The sequence below is a fragment of the Ornithorhynchus anatinus genome, chromosome 11 (assembly GCF_004115215.2).
Source record: "Ornithorhynchus anatinus isolate Pmale09 chromosome 11, mOrnAna1.pri.v4, whole genome shotgun sequence".
NCBI classification, from domain to species: domain Eukaryota; kingdom Metazoa; phylum Chordata; class Mammalia; order Monotremata; family Ornithorhynchidae; genus Ornithorhynchus; species Ornithorhynchus anatinus.
In genome coordinates, this window is record NC_041738.1 from 35087978 (window position 1) to 35108884 (window position 20907).

General features: G+C 47.6%; 1 protein-coding gene and 2 long non-coding RNA genes across 5 annotated transcripts in view; 1 reads left to right on the forward strand and 2 right to left on the reverse strand.

Moving 5' to 3' along the window:
• Positions 1–9215, reverse strand: part of LOC103171184 — a 34592-nt gene extending 25377 nt beyond the window's left edge. For both annotated transcript variants that reach the window (XR_003762885.2, XR_005660539.1), the window contains exons 1-2: positions 9093–9215; positions 932–1013 (exon numbers count right to left, since the gene is read on the reverse strand). This is a non-coding gene — a long non-coding RNA (uncharacterized LOC103171184). The remainder of the gene's footprint in view (positions 1–931; positions 1014–9092) is intronic.
• Positions 8264–20907, forward strand: part of NDRG4 (NDRG family member 4) — an 81715-nt gene continuing 69071 nt past the window's right edge. The window contains exon 1 of one of the 2 annotated variants that reach the window (XM_029075575.2): positions 8264–8421. Coding sequence is in view for 1 of the 2 variants with exons in the window: in XM_029075574.2 (XP_028931407.1) it covers positions 9313–9349 (37 nt within the window). In the remaining variant the exon portion in view is untranslated. Of the gene's footprint in view, positions 8422–9265; positions 9350–20907 lie in introns of those variants that run through there. The other variant, XM_029075574.2, reaches the window with a different exon arrangement.
• LOC120638684 lies at positions 9323–11125 on the reverse strand. Its single transcript, XR_005660540.1, has 2 exons — positions 10915–11125; positions 9323–9935 (listed from the first exon to the last, which is right to left on the reverse strand). It is a non-coding gene; the product is annotated as an uncharacterized LOC120638684 (long non-coding RNA).

Sequence of the window (20907 nt, forward strand, 5' to 3'; positions counted from 1 at the left end):
AGTTGTGACTTGCCCAAGGTCACCTAGCAGCAGGCTAGTGGCAAAACTGAGATTAGAACACAGATCCCCTGACGCCCAAGCCCAGGTTCTTCCCACTAGGTCACACTTCTTCCCTGAAGTGGTAGAACCTCCTTGGAAAATGCTTTCACCAAATTCTGAATTCCCACCTGGAAGCTGTTCATGAGCAGAAGCACTTGGTCCCATCCCACTTCCTGCTATAGATTTCCAAGTGTTTCAGGGAGTTCCCTGAGATCTGGTAAGAGGATATACGCTTTTCACTGAAGTTGTTCAGGCTGACCAAGCGGTCTATCTAGGAAGGCTGAGAAACTGAGAAGTGGTGTGGCCTAGTGGAAAGACCCCAGGCCTGGGGGTCAGAAGACCTGGGTTCTAATCTTGCCTCCACCACGAATCTGCTGTGTGACCTTCGGCAAGTCATTTAACTTCCCTGTGCCTCGGTTCCCTCATCTACAAAATGGGGATTCAATACCTGTTCTCCCTCCTACTTGTGTTGTGAGCCCTCTCTGGGACCTGATTATCTTGTATCTACCCCAGTGCTTAAAATGGTGACTGGCAAATAGTAAGCCCTTAACAAATACCACAATTATTATTATTAATTATTAAAGGGCAAGAGTGGATTAGAATGGTCTTCAATCCCCCGTGATTTTCACTCTCTAGGAGCCCAACTGGCAAACTGAGTGAGTGCGGTTCAGTGGGATTTAGGGGCCTGTAGTTCTAGACCCTACTCTGCCACGAACTCACTGGGTGATGACGATGACGGTATATGTTAACCACTTACTATGTGCCAAGCACTGTTCTAAGCGCTGGACGACACTAGCAGATGGCTTAGCCTCTCTGAATGGCAGATCTCCTCTCGGGAAAATAAGGCTGAGGAAACATTTTGCCAGGGATGTTATGAAATTCACATAAATACCTGTAAGCCTTCTGAGCTCTTTGGAGTTATCTGTTGTATAAATCCAAGGGGTTATTGGACTCTTCCTCCCCAGCGATTGGTCCTAGAGTGGAAAAAAAAAAGGTGCTTAGAGAATGTCCCATAACAGAAATGCCCAGAATGGTAGTCTATTGTATTTACTGAGTGCTTACTACTACTACTAATAATAAGAATGGTATTTCTTAAGCACTTACTATGTGCCAGGCACTATACTAAGCGCTGAGGTGGAAACAAGCAAATCGGGTTGGACCCAGACCCTGTCCCACGTAGGGTTCACGGTCTCAATCCCCATTTTACAGATGAGGTAAGTGAGGCACAGAGAAGTGAAGTGATTTCACAGCAGACAACATCCCAAGATCATATAGAAGACAAGTAGTGAAGCCGGGAATAGAACCCATGACCTTCTGCCTCCCAGGCCCTTGCTCTATCCACTACACCATGCTGCTTCTCAGGCCTGAACTAAGCACTTGGGAGAGTGCGATATGACAGAGTTGATAGGCACATTCCCTGCCCACAAGGAGCTTAAAGTCTTGAGAGACTGTAATGACTTTAATTGTCATATAGAGTTTCATACTTCCCAATATAGGCCCTGGAGAGTGTCTGGCTCCTTTCTGCTCGAGAGCCTTCTGAGAAATCTCAGAGCTTCAGACCGGCTTGGGCTGTTGGCTTGCAACGGGGCCAACCTACGAGGCAAATGGCAGATGCGGAAAGCCTTTCTCTGTGCTCCTCTTTAGCTGGGCAGTTTTGTTCTCCGGGCTCCTCTCAAGTTGAGTGTTCGCTGGAGGGTACGGAATGGCTCTGAGGGTGGCTGAGTGTGCTGTGAGTTTATTGTTTTATCAGGGCTATTTACTGCTGTAACTTAATCCCTGGGACATGGAGAGACTGTTCTTGTCCATAAGCAGTCAACTATCCCATGTCCCCTTTTGGTTATCCTTGGGAGTTCCTTAGAAGAGATCATTTGCTTTCTGAATTCACTCTATTTCCCAGTCATTTATTTTCTGGAAGCCACCCTGCTCTCCTAATCCCCCATCAGCCGCAGAGTTTTCAGAGGCCCAAAATGGGGAGATTTGACCTAGCACAGTGCTTGGCACATAGTAATTGCCTAATGAATATCACCATTATTATTGCTCTTATCATAGACTGAGGATGCTCCCTGTAGGGATCATGTAGTCACTAGTGTTTAGTCAGGGCTCTCTCCTCTTGACCTAAGAACTTGATAAGAATCAGACCAATTAAACCTCATAACCAGAGACAGGAACTCATCTGATTTCCAAACTCAGAACTATTATTCTTTTTTTCATTTTTATGCCATTTACTAAGCACTTACTCTGTGTCCGGCACTGTTCTAAGCTCTGGGGGAGATACAAGTTTTTCAGGTTGGACACAGTCTCTGTCCCACATGTGGCTCATACTCTAAATTGGAAGGGGGAGGATTTAATCCCTATTTTACAGATGAGGTAACTGAGTCACAGAGAAGTTACGTGACTTGCCCAAGGTCACACAGCAAGCAATTAGAACCCAGGTCCTCTGACTCCCAGGCCCACGCTCTTTCCACTAGGCCATGCTGCTTCTCACATTTAGATGTGTTACTCTTTTTCCACTGGATACGATAAGAAGAAACTGGCATCAACCTTGGATAGGAATGTCCCCTGGCAGAAAGTGAGAGCGAGCAAACATTTTCACTTCCAAATCCTTCCTATCATCTCAGAAGAATTCGGGGCCTTTGCCAGGAGCGGGGTGGGACCCAGAGCAAGAGGGAGAAGGTACGAGGGTACGGGAAGAGGAGCAGAATGTCTGTGCTTCATGGGTTTTTAGGACTTGAAGCCCTAGTAGTCAATCAATGGTTTTTATTGAGCACATACTGTGTCCGGAGCAATATACTAAGAACTAGGGAGAGTACAATACAACAGAGTTGGCAGACACGTTCCCTGCCCACAACTTAACCTTATCTGGGAAGCAGGCTGCATTTCGAGGACCCAATAACCCAGAAATGCTTGGGATGGAGGGACTAATGATGATGGCAGAAATATGGGATCACAAAAGCCAGGCCCCATGCATCTATGCCGGGGACAAGCTGGCTCCCCAAAACTCACTGGGAAATCCCCAAGGTGAAGGTTGGAGAGTGGGGTGAAGGGATGAGGAACAATAGTGGCTCTTCTCTTGGCTATTGTTTGCAAGCTGCTCCTTCAAGCTCTGGAAGTGAACCAATCCTATTTACCAAGCGCTGCGTGCAGAACACTCTACTAAGCCTTTGGTAAAGTACGATATAACAGAGATGGTAGACATGTTCCCTGCCCATAACGAGCTTACAGTCCATCTTACATCAATCAACCGTATTTATTGAGAACTTACTGTGTGTAGAGCACTGTACTGAACACTTGGGATGGAACGATCTAATGATCGGAAGAGCCCAAGTGAAGCTGACAGCTCCTTTCCTCACCCCGTCTCCCACGGTTACAGATGTGGCCAAGGTCAGCCCACCCAGACGCCGGCTCGCTAGGATTTTCCCGGGATCCCTGTGGGCCACTCTGGTCTTGCCCACAGCCACCCTCTTGCACTGCGCTGCAGTGGCACATCAACTGCTGCTTTCACCAGAAGCTCAGGGTCAATGGGGTTTGGGGGTCACCCTGCAAATGTCCCCTCAGGGACGGTAGTGACTGTGCCCCAGAGGAAAACCCACAGGAGCGGTGGAGGTCCGGGCGGAGGTGGCACAAGACCTCCGGCAAACAGCGGCCCAGTTCGAATGACATGGTTGAGATGCCCTTGTAACAGCTCTGCCTCCCACTAATCTCTGCCCTGAAACACACCCCGGGCTAACGTGGGGGAGCGGATCGGGAGAGGGAAGCTAGTCCTACCGTCTTCCCCATAATGCAGATTGTTATTTTTGTTCCATTGGGGAGAGAACTGAGGTCCAGAGAAGTCAACTGATTCGATTAAGATTCACGCAAGAAGGAGCAGATGAAAGGATAGAACTCCCGGTCCGGAAGCCGGTATTACATCCCCTTCCCGGCCCTTCTTGCCGTGTACAGCCCACACGATTCTAGAACTTAATGCTCCTCGTCCGTCCTCGTGTCCGCCCGGGGACGTGGCCTAAAGCATGGGGGGGGGGACGCTCTATCACATGCTGGGCTCTCTGGGAGAACGGCATTCACAAAACACAGGGCTGTCAGTCTAAAATGCTGATGACACACGGAGTGCTAAAAGGAGAGGTGGCTGATGTGCCAACTCTTGAAATAAATGTCTGTCATAACTTTGCCTCTCAGCCGCTTGTTTCCACACTCCGGAGGTGTATGGAGAGGATAATAGGCGTTTTGAGGGCAAGTTGGGATCCCGAGGGCTCTTTAGAGCAACATGAGATTCCCAAGGGGCTAGAGTGGATTGCTGGAGGGGGGAAGGGATAGGGATCGTCAAATCAGAGGATGGGAAGGGACCTTGGAAGGTGATCTAACCCCACCTTGTCCCAATCCCCCTTTCCTACTCCGGAGAAGGTGGCAGATGATATTCCAGAAGAAGAAAGGGACGGGGGCAGTGCCGGTGGTGGTGTCGAGAAGCAGTGCGACTTAGCTGATAGGGAACGGCCCTGCTAGTCAGAGGTCCTGGGTTCTAATCTCAGCTCCACCATTCATCTGTTACGTGACCTTGGGGAAGTCACTTCACTTCCCTGGGCCTCGGTTACCTCATCTGGAAAATGGGGATTAAGACTGTGAGCCCCATATGGGACACGGACTGTGTCCAACTGATTAGCTTGTATCTACTGCAGCACTTAGTAAAGCGCTTGGCACACAGTAAGCACCTAACAAATAACATTTTAAAAAAATGGTTCATTGTGGGAGGGATAAAGGGAAGGGCCTGGAAGGCAGAGGACCTGGGTAGTAATTCCGGCTCTGCCATCTGACCTCCATGTGGCCTTGGGCAAGCCATTTAACTTCTCCGTGCTTCAGGTTTCTCATCTGGAAAATGGGAATCCAATACCTCTTCTCCCTCCCATCTTAGACTGTGAGCAACATGGCGGGGGGGGGGGATTGTGCTTGGTCCAATTTTCTTGAATCTACCCCAGCATTTATACAAAGGGCTTAACAGATACCACTATTATTATAATTTCATTAACTTGCACTCTGATAAACAGGAAAAAACTGAAAATGGTTCCCCGGGAAGATGCCTGAAGTGGAAGAGGGAGAAGGCAGGAGGGGAGGAGATGTGGTATTGGCAAGCAATCAGCTCCCAAGGCCCTCTCTCAGCAGGTTCTTTACGTTAAGCCTCCTACTCTATTTTTCATTGAGCAATAAAGTACAATGCAATATCCCTAATGTGTTTTTTTTAATGCTGTTTTCCACCTCTTCATTAATCCTCCAAATTTGGGATTCTGCTAGGGGTCATTTGTGCAAATTAGAAATATCAAGTCATAGTTCATTAGGAGTTTGTAAATCATCCAAATGATCAGAAGTGGTTCAAAGAAGATGGAAAATTTATCCTGTACATATGCAATTATCAACTGTGCTGCACTTGAGCCAGAGCTCAAGGCAAATAATATAATAATACTCATGATGATAATATTTATTAAGCATTTTGTGCCAAGCCCTGGGGTAGGACTAAGTTAGATAGACAAAGATTCCATTCCACATAGGGCTCACAGTCTAAAATGTAGGAAGGGTAGGTATCTTACTACCATTTTATGGATGAAAAAATTGAGGTGTGGAGAGGTTAAGCTACTTATACAGTCACACAACAGACCAATGACAAAACTGGAACTAGAACAGGATCTCCTGAGTCCCAGGCCCATGCACTTTTCACTAGACCACCCTGCCACATAGCTCCTTCTCTTTCTGCCCTCTTAAATAGTCATGAGATGAAGTTAGCACACAAACACCTCTCCAAAGAACACACCAGTGAGCTTACCCAAGAACCTGAGCTTCCCAGAGGAGTCACCCCCCACCCAGCTCTCCAGCACAATGGATCGTGCAATGCAATCTGAGAGAAGAGCAAGACACTTAAAAGTTAGGGGGTTGAGCCACACAGGAGATGGTCTCTTTCCTCAAATGATTCACCCCCAGGTGCCTATTATATATGGGTGAATGAGGAGAAAGGTGATTGGAAAGTACAAAAAGGGGAAGTTTGAGGTGTTCCCTAAATGTTCAGGGAAGCAGCCTGGCTCTGTGGAAAGAGCCTGGGCTTCGGAGTCAGAGGTCATGAGTTTGACTCCCAGCTCTGCCACTTGTCAGCTGTGTGACTGTGGGCAAGTCACTTCACCTCTCTGTGCCTCAGTTCCCTCATCTGTAAAATGGGGATTAACTGTGAGCCTCACGTGGGATGACCTGATTACCCTGTATCTCCCCCAGCCCTTAGAACAGTGCTCTGCACATAATAAGCGCTTAACAAATACCAAGATTATTATTACTTATTTCCAAGGTACCTTGGCTTGCTCACTCTCTGGTTCCTGGATGTTAATTGGCTAGTAACTGCAGATGCAACTGCAATTCTTAGTAACTAACCAACATCTTCAGTGTTTTATTATAACCAGGTCATTGGTGGATATCAGAAACTCAACTCCAGTGAGGACAGGAAGGAAATAGCCAACTTGATACTAGTTTTCTTTTTGCCATTTCTGGCCTTTCCCAGTTCCCACCTTCTTTCTCCCTCCCTACCTCCCTCATCTCCATCCTCTCATTTGGCAGAGCACTTTGGCTTGTGACTACACAATATTTCAATGGAGATTTATAAATGCAATTAAAGTTTGTTGGTACAAATGGCTCCTGATGCAACCGATGCACTCTAAAAATAGTTTTCATTATGATATTAAAGAGACTCATTAATAGGTGACACTCCTAATACAGAAGGGAGCAGCAAATCAACAGAGACTAAATTCCTTAAATTTGAATTTTTAAATTATCAGTGTCTGAAGCTTTTTAAAAAAAATTGATTTCATTTAACAGGGACCACCTGATACATAAATCGCATTGATTTCAACATCACGGCACTTCCTTTGATAGGTGAATGCTGAACTGATTCCAGGTGTTGCAGCAAAAATAATCACACCTCGGCACCCTTCCAGGCCCCTAGAAGTCAACCACCTGCACATAAAAGGACCACTTTTATCTGAAACAAACACAATCGGATACACTTTGTTGCGGGTCTGTACGTACTGAGTCCGATCATGGGGCTTGGGCTGAGAGACCCAATCTGAGCTGTGCACAATTTGCCAGAATTTTTAATTTTTTGTTGAACGATATTTTCCAGTTTAGCACAGTGACTGTTCTCCACAAAGGGAGAGAAGAATCCATGCCCTGTGAGGTCTGGAGTTTTCAAGTGAACCCTACATCCAGTCAGGCCGAGCAGAGCAAAAAATGACTTTTAAGACCGCAGTGATTCAGAAAGGCTTCAGTGGCCTGGGTCTCCGAGTTGGGCTCCTTGAGCTAAGGCTTCGTCTCAAAATCCTTTCACCCTAGGAGTAGAGAAATCACAGAGGACAAGCCCAGGCACTTGAAGGTTGAGGCCCAGCTGTGCCAAATAAAGGCTCTGCCCTTCTTCAGCTCCCAAGCTGAGGGTCCCTCTCCATTCCCAGGCAAGTGTATGGTCAGGAACCTTTTTTTTTCCAACCTCCTCTGGTGCCTAAACTAAGACCCTCCCCTCTCTGGGGTGACTGAGGTCTAGAGATGAGGGATTTGGCCGGAGGCTTTTAAAAGGGGGCTTCGCTGAAGCCGCAAGAGACCTTAAATGGAGGTTGGAAGGGGAAGCAAGACTCCCTCCCCTATTGCCTCTAAACCAGCGATCCCGGGTGGAGGGAAGGGGTGAGGGGGCTCTGATCCACTCTAAGATGGATGCTGATTTTGCTCGCCCTCTGACCCCTGGTCGCTTCCATCCCTTTGGGTCGAAGCCACAAGCGACCTTAAATGGAGGTCGGAAGGGGAAGCCAGACCCCCCTCCCCATTGCCTCTAATCCCAGCGATCCCGAGTGGAGGGAAGGGGCGAGGGGGCTCTGATCCGCTTCAGGGTGGCTGCTGACTTTACTCTCCCTCTGACCCCTGGTTGCCTCCATCCCTTTGGGTCTCCGGTCCCCGGTCTGACGCAGTGATGCATCTCCATGGGAACGGGGAAGCCAGCCTCTTCCCACCGCCCCACCCCAAGGAGGGCGAGGGAGCCTCGGGCCTCCCGCTGCCTGCCCTCCGGCACGTGGGTGTGCCCGGGCCCCGGCCCACCTCCTTCTCCTCCTCCTCCTCCTCCTCTCCCCTCCCCCCGGGCCTGGCCGCCCCCTCCCCTTCCCCTCCTCCCCTCGCCCGCCCGCCTCGCCCCTCCTCTCTCCCGCCCGCTGCCAGGGAAGAAGAGGGGCAGAGCCGGAGAGGGCAGAGGGGACTCCCCGAGGGGGGTTGGCACCTGCTGCGGGCTCAAACTTGCATCTGCGAGGAGGAGGTGGTGGCTGCGAGGGGCAGGAGCCGAGGCCACCCGGGGACCCTCCATCCCTCCATAGCAACGGTCGGGTGAGTCGTTAGAGGGCTTTTTTGGACCCCCCCTCCCCCCTCCCCGGACCACCTTTTCCTCTCTCCCCTCCAAACCACGGCAGCCACAAGAGGCGACCAAAGGGCCCCCCCCGTGCCCAGCGGTGCCCACCCCAGCATCCCTGCCCGCCAAGGTGCGAAGCCGGGCAGCCCAGGGTGGGGGGCAGTCCTTGTCCTATTTGCTCACCACAGTGCCCCCCTTTCCCCTTGGCCGTCAGCGCTTAGAACAGTGCTTGGCACCTAGGAAACGCTTAACTAATAGCATCATCGTTATTCTTAAGAGGGCCAACGCTCCAGCCCCTCGTATTGCCCCCTCCCACTCCCCCTCCCCTGGCACCATGGAGGCCGGGGGGTGGGGGGGCGGCAGGGCACGGTGGGCATCGGTGGGGATGCCACCCAAGCGACACCTCCCTGGTTCACTGCAGACCTGGCAACGAGACAGGCAGGAAAATCCTCCTCTTTGTTTGTGGGGTGCCGCTTTCCCAAGCTGCAGGCGGGGGTGGGCCTTCTGCCCCACTTCTGCCTCTTTTCCCCCTCCCTCCCCCCAAAACGCCTCCTCTAGTGCCCGGTTACAGCTGCCTTTTGTGCTTCGCGTTAAAGATTGGCTTTTTTCCCCCCCTCCCCCCAAAAAAATACCCGTTTGAGTCGCCTACCTAGCTGCATCGACTAGTCAGATTCCCTCCCTCGTTCAGTTGCACTTCCCAGCTCTTCCTGGCGCTGGCTTCTCGTCTCTCATTTCTTTTCTGCCATCCTGTCGGAGGCATCTCTCCACCGAGACTCAACTGGAATTCCTCCCTTGCTTTGCTCCTGACACTTCCCCCCCCCCCCCCCCACTCCTCCTTCCCCCACTTGTTGTGGACAGAGAGATCAGAAATGAAGGTTCTGGGACATAAGATAGAATTTTTAACAGGTAAATGTTACAGGATGTTTTCTCTCTTAAAAGCTTTTCCTTTTTTCCTCTTAAGTATCTGCAGAACTGTACTTTCTGGGCTGGAGGCTGGTTGGCTTCCTGGGTATCTCTGTCTCTTAAACGCTTTTTCTTATTTCCTCTTAAGTATCTGAAGGACTGTAGTTTCTGTTCTGGAGGCTGGTTGGCTTCCTGGGTATCTCTGTCTCTTAAAAGCTTTTCCTTATTTCCTCTTAAGTATCTGAAGGACTGTACTTTCTGGGCTGGAGGCTGGTTGGCTTCCTCGGTCTCTGTTTCTTAAAGGCTTTTCCTTTTTTCCTCTTAAGTAACTGAAGAACCGTACTTTCTGGGCAGGAGGCTGGTTGGCTTCCTCGGTGCCTCTCTGTCTCTTAAAAGCTTTTCCTTTTTTCCTCTTAAGTATCTGAAGAACTGTACTTTCTGGGCTGGAGGCTGGTTGGTTTCCTGGGTATCTCTGTCTCTTAAAAGCTTTTCCTCTTTTTAAGTATCTGAAGAACTGTACTTTCTGGGCTGGAGACTGGTTGGCTTCCTGGGTATCTCTGGGTGTGGGCTTGCAGGTGGGGTTTTTGCCCTGGGACAGAGAGGTGATGACCCGTTGCCTTAATTGGTTAAAGATACTTCTCTGTAGAATTATCATGCACTATTAGAGTTGTGACTGGCAGTTAGAGAAAGGGACAGGATGGTAATCCTGCTTTTTTAATTCCCTTTCTTGACTTTTCCAGTTCTTCCTTCTTCAATCAATCGAGCTCCTTATGGGCAGGGAACTTGTCTGCTAATTCTCTTGTATGACGCTCTCCCAAGTGCTAATACAGGGCTCCGCACATAGAAAGTGCTTAATAAGTGCCTTGGGTTATGGTATTTATTGAGCACTTAATGTGTACAGAATACTGTACTAACACTTGAGGAAAGTACAGTGCAATAGAGTAGGTGGACAAGATCCCTGTCCACAAGAAGCTTACAGTCTACCGGGGGAGGCAGACATTAAAATAAATGACAAATGTGCATGTACATAAGTGCCGTGGGGCTGGGGTTGTAGACCCAAGTGCATAGGTGATGCTGAAGAGAGCAAACAGAGAAAGTGAAGGCATAACCAGGGAAGGCCTACTGGAGATGTGATTTGGGCAGAGTTTTGAGTGGTAATCTGTCTGATATGAAGGGAGAGGGAGTTCCAGACCACAGGGAAGATGTGGTCCAAGGGTCAGTGGCGAGACAGATGAGATAGAGGTATAGTGAGGAGCAAAGTGTGGAAGTTGGGTTGTAGTAGGAAATCAGCGAGGTAAGATAGGAAGGGGAGAGTTGATTAGTGCCTTAAAGTGGATGGTGAGGAGTTTTCTTTGGATGCTGAGTGCAGAGGTGGTCATTTTTGAGGAGAAAGATGTGGACTGAGTTTTTAAAAAGGGAAAAAAAACCCCACAATCTGGGCAGCAGAGGGAAGTGTGGACTGGAGAGGGGAGAAACTGAAGACTTACCGTAATCAAAGCGGGCTATACTGTACTTGGCACAGGAAGCAAGCAGTTTGGATGGAGAGGAAAGGGCAGATTCCTCCTCACCTTCTCTCTGCTGCACCTTTTTCTGGGCTCAGGTCCTGGTCTACGAGAGCTTGCCCCAGCTGATGTCACTTGCCTAGGGGAGCTTTGGAACCCAGGCAAGGTGAACCAGCTTTCAGGGGTGGAGGGGGCCTCTGATACCGGCTGATTTCTTCTACCAGCCCTGGGGCTGGGTTGGAGGCAGCTTCTTGGTTTCTTGGTTCAATCAAAGAATGAGATTAGGCTGGCCCAGGTGGGTTACGGGCTCTTGGTCATTATGATGATGATGATGATGATGATGTCAACAGGAAGTGTAGCACTATTCATAGAATAGGGCCAGAAAGAGGCTCCAAGGCCCTAGATTCTTGGGAATGCCTAGTGAGAAGTTAAACTAGTCCTGAAATGAGGGAAAATAATAATAATGGTATTTAAGTGCGTACTATGTGCCAAGCACTGTTCTAAGTGGTGATGTGGATGCAGCCAAATCGGGTTGGACACAGTGTTCCTGTCCCACATGGGGCTCACAGTCTCAATCCCCATTTTACAGATGAGGAAACTGATTTGCCCAAGGCCACATAGACAAGTGGTGGAGCTGGGATTAGAACTCATGACCTCCTGACTTCCAGGCCTGTCCTCTATCCACTATGCCATGCTGCTTCTCAATAATAAGACCAATAATAGAAAATAGTAATGGCACCTGTCCTAGCAGATACAGCTGACTCACCAGAGATCTCAGCCAGCTTAGGGCAATCCATCAGTGGTATTTATTGACCACTTATTATATGTAGAGCACTGTACTAAATGCTTGGGAGAGTACAGCAGAATTAGCAGACACATTCCTTCCCTGAAATGAGTTTACCTCATAGAGATGGAACACTGCTGGTAAGGACCTGAACAGAGAGAAAAACTTCTTGATCTCAGGCAGGGAACATGCCTACAGACAACTGTACTCTCTCAGGGCCTACTAAGATGCTCTGCACATAGGCACTCAATAAATGCTAGAAAAGAGGAATACTTCCTTGAAGGATGAAAACTGGTGAACCCAGAAGCAGAGTGAGCCCCACTGCCTCCCACCTACAGCAGAAGTTGAAGTATCTTGCAGGGTTTTCAGAGGCAAACCTAACCTTAGCCCACCCAACTAATTCATGTTCCTTGAATCACTCTTGCATGTCTAATTCTCTTTCATTCAATCATATTTATCGAGCGCTTACTGTGTGCAGAGCACTGTACTAAGTGCTTGGAAAGTACAATTCAGCAATAAGGAGAGGCAATCCCTGCCCACACTGGGCTCACAGTCTAGCAGGGGGGAGACAGACATCAAAACGAGTAAACAGGCATCAATATAAATAAATAGAATTATAGATATGATATATACACAAGTGCTGTGGGGACAGGCGAGGGGTGAAGAGCAAAGGGAGCGAGTTGGGCAACGCAGAGGGGAGGGAGAGCTGAAGAAAAGGGGGGCTTAGCCTTCCCACCTAGGGGGTGATGGAGAACTAGGCAACTATCTCTGGTTTGTCTGCTACAGGGGGCAAATCAAGGGCAGCCTTTTCAAACTTCATCGAGCAGAGACCCTGATTTTTGGCCTTCTGGGGGTATAGGGTGAGGGTGACACAGTGTCCTAGAAGCTAAGGCCAGAAACGGGAGGACCAAAATCCTTCAGAACTATGCGTGGGATGAGAGCAGATATTTCACTGTGGTCTTCACAGTGGGAGCTTTCAAGCAGTTTTACCACATAGAAATCATCTCTGCTTTGCCAGCTGGACCCACATAGGCTGCTTCAAGGAAGAGGGAGAAGCAGCTGCTACTTTGGGGCTGGGTATCACCCCCACCCCCAGGCACCGGGACACCTGGTTTCTGATTCCCACTCCGTCCCTGACTCTCAGAACCACCTGGGGCCAGACTTTCCATTACCTTAATGGGGACTGAGAGGATCAATAAATTCATACCCATAAAATACTTCTGAATTTCTCAGGAAATTTCTGTTTTTGAAAGAACATACTGAATGTTCTTCAGGTTAATCACTAAAGGCAGCAACCCATTTCTAGTCCCTGCTGACTTGTAATTGAAGGAATGCCCTTCTTTGGGGACTCTTCTTGCTCTTTCCCAAGTTTTTAATGACTCTGCTCTCCCTGTTTCTTTGCCATTTACTTTCCTCTCCTTTACACCTTTCTGTAGAAGTAGTAACATATATTGAGCACCCATTTGGTGCAGTGTGCTCCACTAGGCCCTTGGGGAATACAGATTAATAGTGATACATTCCCTGCCCACAAGGAACTTATACTCTATCAGGGGAGACAAACATAACATTGTTTACTGTGATTGTCATTGGTTGCTTCAGGATCTGACCTGCCCCTCCTTATGGATGCAGTATCTTCCTCCTGTTGGTGGGAAATGATCCTGGCCAACCCTGGTGAAGGGCAAAGAGGGGGCAGGCAATGTCAGCGAAACAGCAGGTAGGAATGATATTGGAAGTGACCTGCCAGGGCTTCTTGAGGGGAAAGATAGAGTTGGTTGAGACTGAGTAGATTGGGTCTTTTAGCCATCTTCAGCTTTCCTCTGTCACATTGATGTGACCTCACCCCCCCCCCCCCCTTCCTACCTTCCTCCACCTTGGCGGGAAAGAGAAAAACACCTGCAGCCGGAGGCTTCCATAAAACCTCAGGACTGGTGACTGCGATTGCAGTCGCTGTGGCTACAGGGGTGCTTGGACTCTGAGCCATGAGAAGCCTAAAATTTTGTTCTTCTAGCCACAACACCCTACTGATTCTTGTTTTTATTTTGTGTACTCGGCCCTTAGGTTTTGCTGTTGCATAAGCTGTTTCATCATTCCCGGTGTCTTTCACCAGTCCCTTGTCCCCCATTCATTCATTCAATTGTATCTATTGAGTGCTTACTGTGTGAAGAGCACTGTACCAAGCGCTTGGAATGTACAATTCAGCAACAGATAGAGACAATCCCCGCTCAACAATGGGCTCACAGTCTAAATGGAGGAGACGGACAACAAAACAAGTAAGTCAGGCATCAATACCATCAAGATAAATTTAAACTCTTAGGTTTGTGAGGCCCCCCGCCACCCCCTCAAAGACAGGGACTGTCTAATTCCCACTGTACATTATTTTCTGGTGTTTAGTATAGTGCTCTACATACAATAAGTGCTTAATAAACACTGTTGTTATTATTATTGCTACTTCTTGTCCATACACTGGCTTACCCCAGAAATTGGGGTGACTTCTGGGTCAACATGGTTCCCCTGCTTCCTGGCGAGCGTGGAGTAGTGTGAAGTTTCATATGGGAAGTTTCATAAGTTTCACACTTATTTAAATACATTTTTTTGCCTTTCTGCCCTCTCATTGCCTGTGCGTGGCACCTCCAGTATTGAAACCCATTCGTTTGCCTGCATTTTGTCCATTGGAAGTGAACATTTTACTCAGCATTAGTGTACAAACTGGATCCAGGAAAGTAGTAAGTAGGACAAACCATTCTCTTTTTTCATGTGTTCTTCCACTGACCTGATTCAGAAAAGGGAGCACTAAGGAAATCATGGTTTTTCCAGCTGGGGTGGTAGTGCAGAGTGTGGGTTAACTTTTTCCATCCTGCTCCTCCGTGACCTAAATCTTACATCCAGAGCAGTGTGTGATGAGGAGAAGCCATTGCCCAGAAAATGTGGCTGCACTGGACAGGAAGGACGTGGTATCGATATCACAGCCCTGAGTAAAACTGGTCAGCCTGAAGACAAGATCAGGACACTCCTTGTTCTGGGGAGGTTTTTCCTCATCAGAGCAGTAGCTATTAGGGGAATGCTTTCACAGACGGTTGCTGGGATCCGGCCTTCAAATCTGATCAGAGGGAGAAATCTGGCGACACCCTGTTCCCTAAAATAACCACCCTTGCCTGTATCTATGGGAAGCAGCATGGCCTAGTGGAAAGAGCGCAGGCTTGAGAGTCAGAGGACTTCATTTCTAATACAGGCTCTGCCATGTATCTGCTGTGTGGCCTTGGGCAAGTCACTTAACTTTGGGCCTCAGTTAACTTGTCTGTAAAATGGGGATTCAATCCTACTCCCTCCTGGTTCAACTGTGAGCCCTATTTGGGCGGGGACTAAGTCAATCAATCGATTGTTTTTATTGAGCACTTACTGTGTGCAGAGAACTGTACTAAGCCCTTGGGGAGAATCCAACCTGGTTACCTTGTATCCCCCCCAGCACTTGGAACAGTGCTCGGCACGTAGTAGGAGTAGAGATTCCATCTCTGGAATTTGATGCTCCTACTTTTGTCTTGGCCCAGTCTGTCTAGTTGTTCCTGTTGTTTTTCTTCATTTTTGTGTCTTGTTTTTGGCTTTTCCCCTGGCTTCCTCCAACCCTTGTTAAACCACTCAGGAGTAACAGTAGCATCTGCTGCTGTGGCAATTTCAGATATATTCTGACTGCACCCATTCTTCCTGCTAGCTCTCTTGCAAAGTGTGCCGATGGGGATGGGATGACTGGTCAAGTGAGTGTGGATGCTCAATGCAAACCATTACCACTACTGCAAAGAAACAACTCCAATGCCTGACCTGCTAGTGATAGGACATAAATTGGAGTCTGTGGATTGCTCACCTGGAAGGCAAGAGGTGTATTGTTGTATCTTCATGGACCAGGATGCAAGTGATTCCCTCCAAGATACTCACACTAATAATAATTAAGGTATTTGTTAAGAGATTACAATGTGCCAAGAAACTGTTCTATGGGGTAGATTCAAGGTAATCAGGTTGGACACCGTCCCTGTCCCCCACGAGGCTCAATTTTCAACCCCCATTTTACAGACGAGGTAACTGAGGCACAGAGAAGTGAAGTGACTTCTAAGGGGATATGAAATATTATTTACAAATATTTGTTATTAACAAATATTATTAATGTTTTCTTTGTTGTTCTAGGCACTGGGAAAAATACAGGGTGAAAATTAGGCACCACTTTGGCTCTGAAAGGGCTCACAATTTGAGAATAAGGGGTTGAGAAGGAGCCCTCAGCAGACATAGAGAAAGATTAAGCCTCTAATGGCCAAATAATATCCCCTTAGAACAGGGGCTTTCAAGGCCTGCAGCTTGTTTTCCAAGGCTTGCCATGTTTGCTCCGTGGTCTTGATTCTCCTTTTGTAGCCTGAGCAAGTGATGGGTCAGGCAACCTATGTACTTTAGGGATGGTCTTTGTGGGTCAGGGACATTGGAGAGTAACATGAAGTTTGGGGAAAGTCTTTCAGCAGAGAGAGCCTCAGCCCAGAAACTTGAGGACTGAGAACCCGTATGCAGAGGAGGTGATTATATTGCCAGTGGCAGCTATTATATTGCCAGTGGCAGCTGTGATCCTGCAGGGGCCTGGGTAGAACGAGCAGTTAGTTCTCTGAAGTTTAATAATTGTGGTATTTGTTAAGCGCCTAGTGTGTTCTGAGCACTGTTCTTAGCACTGGGGTAGATAGAAGGTAATCAGGTCAGAAACAGTCCCCGTTTCAGGTTGTTCCATATGGGGCTCACAGTCTTAATCCCTGTTTTACAGATGAGGTCAGTGAAGCCCAGAGAAGTTAAGTGACTTGCCCAAGGTCACACAGCAGACGTGGTAGAGCCGGGGTTAGAACCGACGCCCTCTGACTTCTGGGCCCGTGATCTTTCTACTGGGCCATACTAGTGCCTATGTAATTCGTTCCCTTGTTAGCCAGCTACCGGCAGAACCAGGGCTAGAACCTAGGCTTCCTGATTGCCATGGGAGGGAAATGTGAATTTTTGACCCAATTCATTGGATTTGACAAATGCTACAAAAACGGGCTCCTCCCTTCCTCTTCCCTAATAGCTTTCGATGTTCCCTCTTCACCTGGTCTACCTCAGAGGAGGTGCTTCTCCCTAAGGTCTTTGAGAAATGCATCTTTCATGATAAGAGTTAGGTAGAGACCCACTGTCCTGTTTACCTAGGTGGACAAATGGAAAAGTAAATTGTACACTTTTTGCTGCTTACACCTCAGGAAATGTGTACACTCTGGTGCCCTCTGAACCTTCAAGTCTCAGACAAAATTTTCATTAGTCTCCCAAAGCTCAAAGCGAGAGCTTGGCAAACAAGGAAGAGAATTCCTGATGCTTGTAGCTTTCATCAAAAGGCTTAGAAACTTCCCAAAATATCCTTTTGGGACTGATGCATTTCATCTTTGATATCTAGATGAAATGTTTTTTTTTCTTTCCTGTGATGTGGAAAAAGTTAGGTTCACCTCCCTTAGCCAAGGTGGAGTTCAGAAAGCAGAGACAGGAGTTTTCTATTTGTACTAGAACACAATGTTTCTCAGTGTTTTAAGGTCAGAGAAGGCTCTGAAATGGCAGAACCAGGGCTCTGTAATAATGGTGTGAGAGCCAAGGAGGGAGGTGAATATATTTTAAAAAATGCATTCTGAGTGATTAAAAATCTGCTTTCACAATTCTGCTTAGAGCCCGCTACTCCATTTTAACTTGTGAGATTTTCCCCAGCCAGATGGAGTTTTCAGTTTCATGCAGTCTTGTAAACCTTATTTTAGTTTGGCAGAGTACTGGGCTTTCGGATTGTGAAGATGTACAGCTTTATAGCTGTATGGTGTGTTTTCCTCCCCTCTCTGGAGAATTATTATTTTTAATCAAGAAATTATTTCTAGGGGTTTTATTTTAGGTACAAAGAAAATGATTACATTTGCCCTAGACACTTAAAACAGTGAAAACATAGCAAGTGTTTTTGTAGATGGGAGTCTGAGATTGAGAGAGAGTTGGAAGCGACGTGCTTATGTCTGGAGGGGAGCTCAAAATAGTGATTTCATTTGCAGTTGCTCATACATAGGTGCTTCAATCAATCGGTGGTATTTATTGAGTTCTTATTGTGTGCAGAATTCTGCGGTAAGGGCTTGGTGGAGTGTGATAGAGTCAGTAGATGCAGTCTCTGCCCTGGAGGAGCTTATAGTCCGGACAACTTTGCTGACTGCCTGGGGCCAGGCCTGATGGCGATCAGAAACAGAAAGGAAAGTGGGGCTGATCCCGTGTGGTCCAGCCAGGAGGGAGTAGCCCAGGAACTGACCGTGTCCAGGTCGACCCACTGCCCACACCCATCCCCCTTCCCCCTCCCGCACCCAGCTGGTTGCTCAGAATAGCACCGGCTATGCAAAAATCCCTGGTTCAAAAACTACCCCTTTCATCGTCTAGTCCCCTTATTAGACCCACCCTGTTAGATTTTATTTTTTATGGTATTTGTTAAGCACTTACTCTGTACCAGGCGCTGTTTTAAGCGCTGGGGTAGCAACAGAGCAATCAGGCTGGACACAGTCCATGTCCCTCATAGGACTATGCCTTCATCCCCATTTTACAGATAATAATAATTACGGTATTTGTTGAGGTTTTATTATGTGCCAAACACTGTCCTAAGCGCTGGGGTAGATATAGGGTAATCAGGTTGTCCCACGTAGGGCTCACAGTTTTAATCCCCATTTTACAGATGAGGTAACTGAGGCCCAGAGAAGGGAAGTGACTTGCCCAGCATCACGCAGCAGACAAGCAGCGGAGCTGGGATTAGAACCTAGATCCTTCTGAATCCCAGGCCCGGACCGGGCTCTATTCGCTAGGCCATGCTGGGGTGGGAGAACCCCTGGAGACCCGAATTGGCCACTGGTATGGTAGCCGACACGCAACGGGGCAGGAAGAGATCAGGCTGGGGCTTTTGGGAACTGGGGACTTTTTGCTCCTTTATTGACAGTGGATGCTATTACTCACCTGACAGACTTTAAAAATATATGGGGGGGGGGGCTTTAACCCTCCCTCCTGTAACAACTGCAGAAAAAAATCTGAGTTGGAACAAAAAAACTATTAATTTTTCTTTTTTTTTTTAGCAGTTTAAGTCCAAACAGCTAATTAAATGTAGCTTGACTCAAAGGGCGTACATTTCCCCTAACTGGAGACCAGATGGTTCCTTCACTCAACGTACTGGCTAGGTTTTGTATTTTCCCCCGTTAAGGGTGACAGAATCTCAGCTTCTAAGTAGCAAAAAGAGGACTGTGGGAGTGTAGCTTCCTTGAGGTCTTTGCCATCTCCTGTTGTTGTTTTTTTTAATGGTATTTAAGTGCTTACTATGCGCCAGGCCCTGTAGTAAGCACTGGAATATATATATATACACACATATATATATATATATATATATATATACAAGCTAATCAGTTTGGATACACTCCATTTCCCAAATGGGGCTCACAGTCTTAATCTCCTTTGAACATAGAGAAGTGAAGTGACTTGCCCAAGATCACCCCACAGACAAGTGGCTGAGCTGGGAATAAAATCCAGGTCCACAGATTAATAATAATAATAGTACTTGGTAATCCCTTACTATGTTCTAAGCCCTGGGGAAGATACAAGCTAATCAGGTTGGACACAGTCCCCTGTCCGACATGGTGTGCGCACCCTTAATCTCCAATTTATAGATGAGGCAACTAAGTCCCAGAGAAGTAAAGTGACTGGCCCAAGGTCACACAGCAGGCATGTGGCAGAGCTGGAATTAGAACCCAAGTCCTTCTGACTTCCAGCCCAGTGCTCTACCCACTAGGTCCTGCTGTTTTCTGTTGCAGTGGAAATATCCATTCCTGACCTCAGAGTGGGGTGGGTTATTATCTACATAATTATGGTTATTTAAGAGCTCACTATGTTCCAAACATGTCTTAAGCCCTGAGGTAGATACAAGATTCAGGTTGGACACAGTCCCTGTCCCACACGAGGCTCGCAGTCTACGAAGAAAGGATGAGGATTGAATCCCCATTTTACAGATGAGGAAACAGAGGCACAGAAAAGTCAAGAGACTTTCCTAAGGTCACACAGCAGACAAGTGGCAGAATTGAGATTCGAGCCCAGGCCCTCTGACTCCTAGGGGCGATGTAATTGTGAGGTGCACAGCAGGCAGTCCAGTGGATCCAGTTTCACCTTCCCTGAGGCTTGCGCCAATGAACATTCCTTGACTGGAGGAATCACTGGAAGTAGCTTTGTAAAAATTGAAAGTTCTCAAGCGTTTTCAGGGGTGGCAAGGGGTTTGTCATGCCCCTTCTGTTTATGAGCAAGAATATGTCCACCAACTCTGTTATAGTGTACTCACCTAAGCAGTTAGTAGAGTGCTCTGCACACAGTAAGCACTTAATAAATACCAAGCTTATGACTCTGCCAGATACCGTGAAGGGAAAACTGAATAGTCTTCAGGGGCAGTGAAATTCCTATAATCTGCCTGGGTTCCTAAAGAAGTGATTCTGAAGACGATCTGACTTGGAAGTCTAGGCCTGGACTCTGTTTGTTCAGCCATTTTTTGTTTTAATGGTATTTGTTAAGCACTTACTGTATGCCAGGCACTGAACTAAATGCTGGGCCAATCAGGTTGGACACAGTTTATGTGGCTCACAGTCTTAATCCCCATTTTACAGATGAGATAACTAAGGTAATAATAATAATAATGTTGGGATTTGTTAAGCGCTTACTATGTGCCGAGCACTGTTCTAAGCGCTGGGGTAGATACAAGGGAATTAGGTTGTCCCACGTGGGGCTCTCAGTCTTCATCCTCATTTTACAGATGAGGGAACTGAGGCACCGAGAAGTGAAGTGACTTGCCCACAGTCACACAGCTGACAAGTGGCTGAGCCGGGAGTCGAACTCATGACCTCTGACTCCGAAGCCCAGGCTCTTTCCACTGAGCCACGCTGCTTCCCCAGCGTGGTCCAGAGAAGTGACTTGCCCAAGGTCACACAGCAAACAAATGGCAGAACTGGGACTAGAACCCAGGTCCTTCCGACTCCCAGGTCCAAGCCCTATCCACTAGGCCACACTTGACCAACATGATTTATTGAGCACTTATGCCATGCAGAGAGCTTTATAAAGTGCTCATAGACCATACAGAATAAACCTAAGTAATGATCCCCGCTTTCAAGGACTGTACAATTTAAAGGAGGAAGGCAGAATTTGACAAAGATATAAATATTTAAACATGTGTGGGTGGGAGATAGATTTTTTAAAAA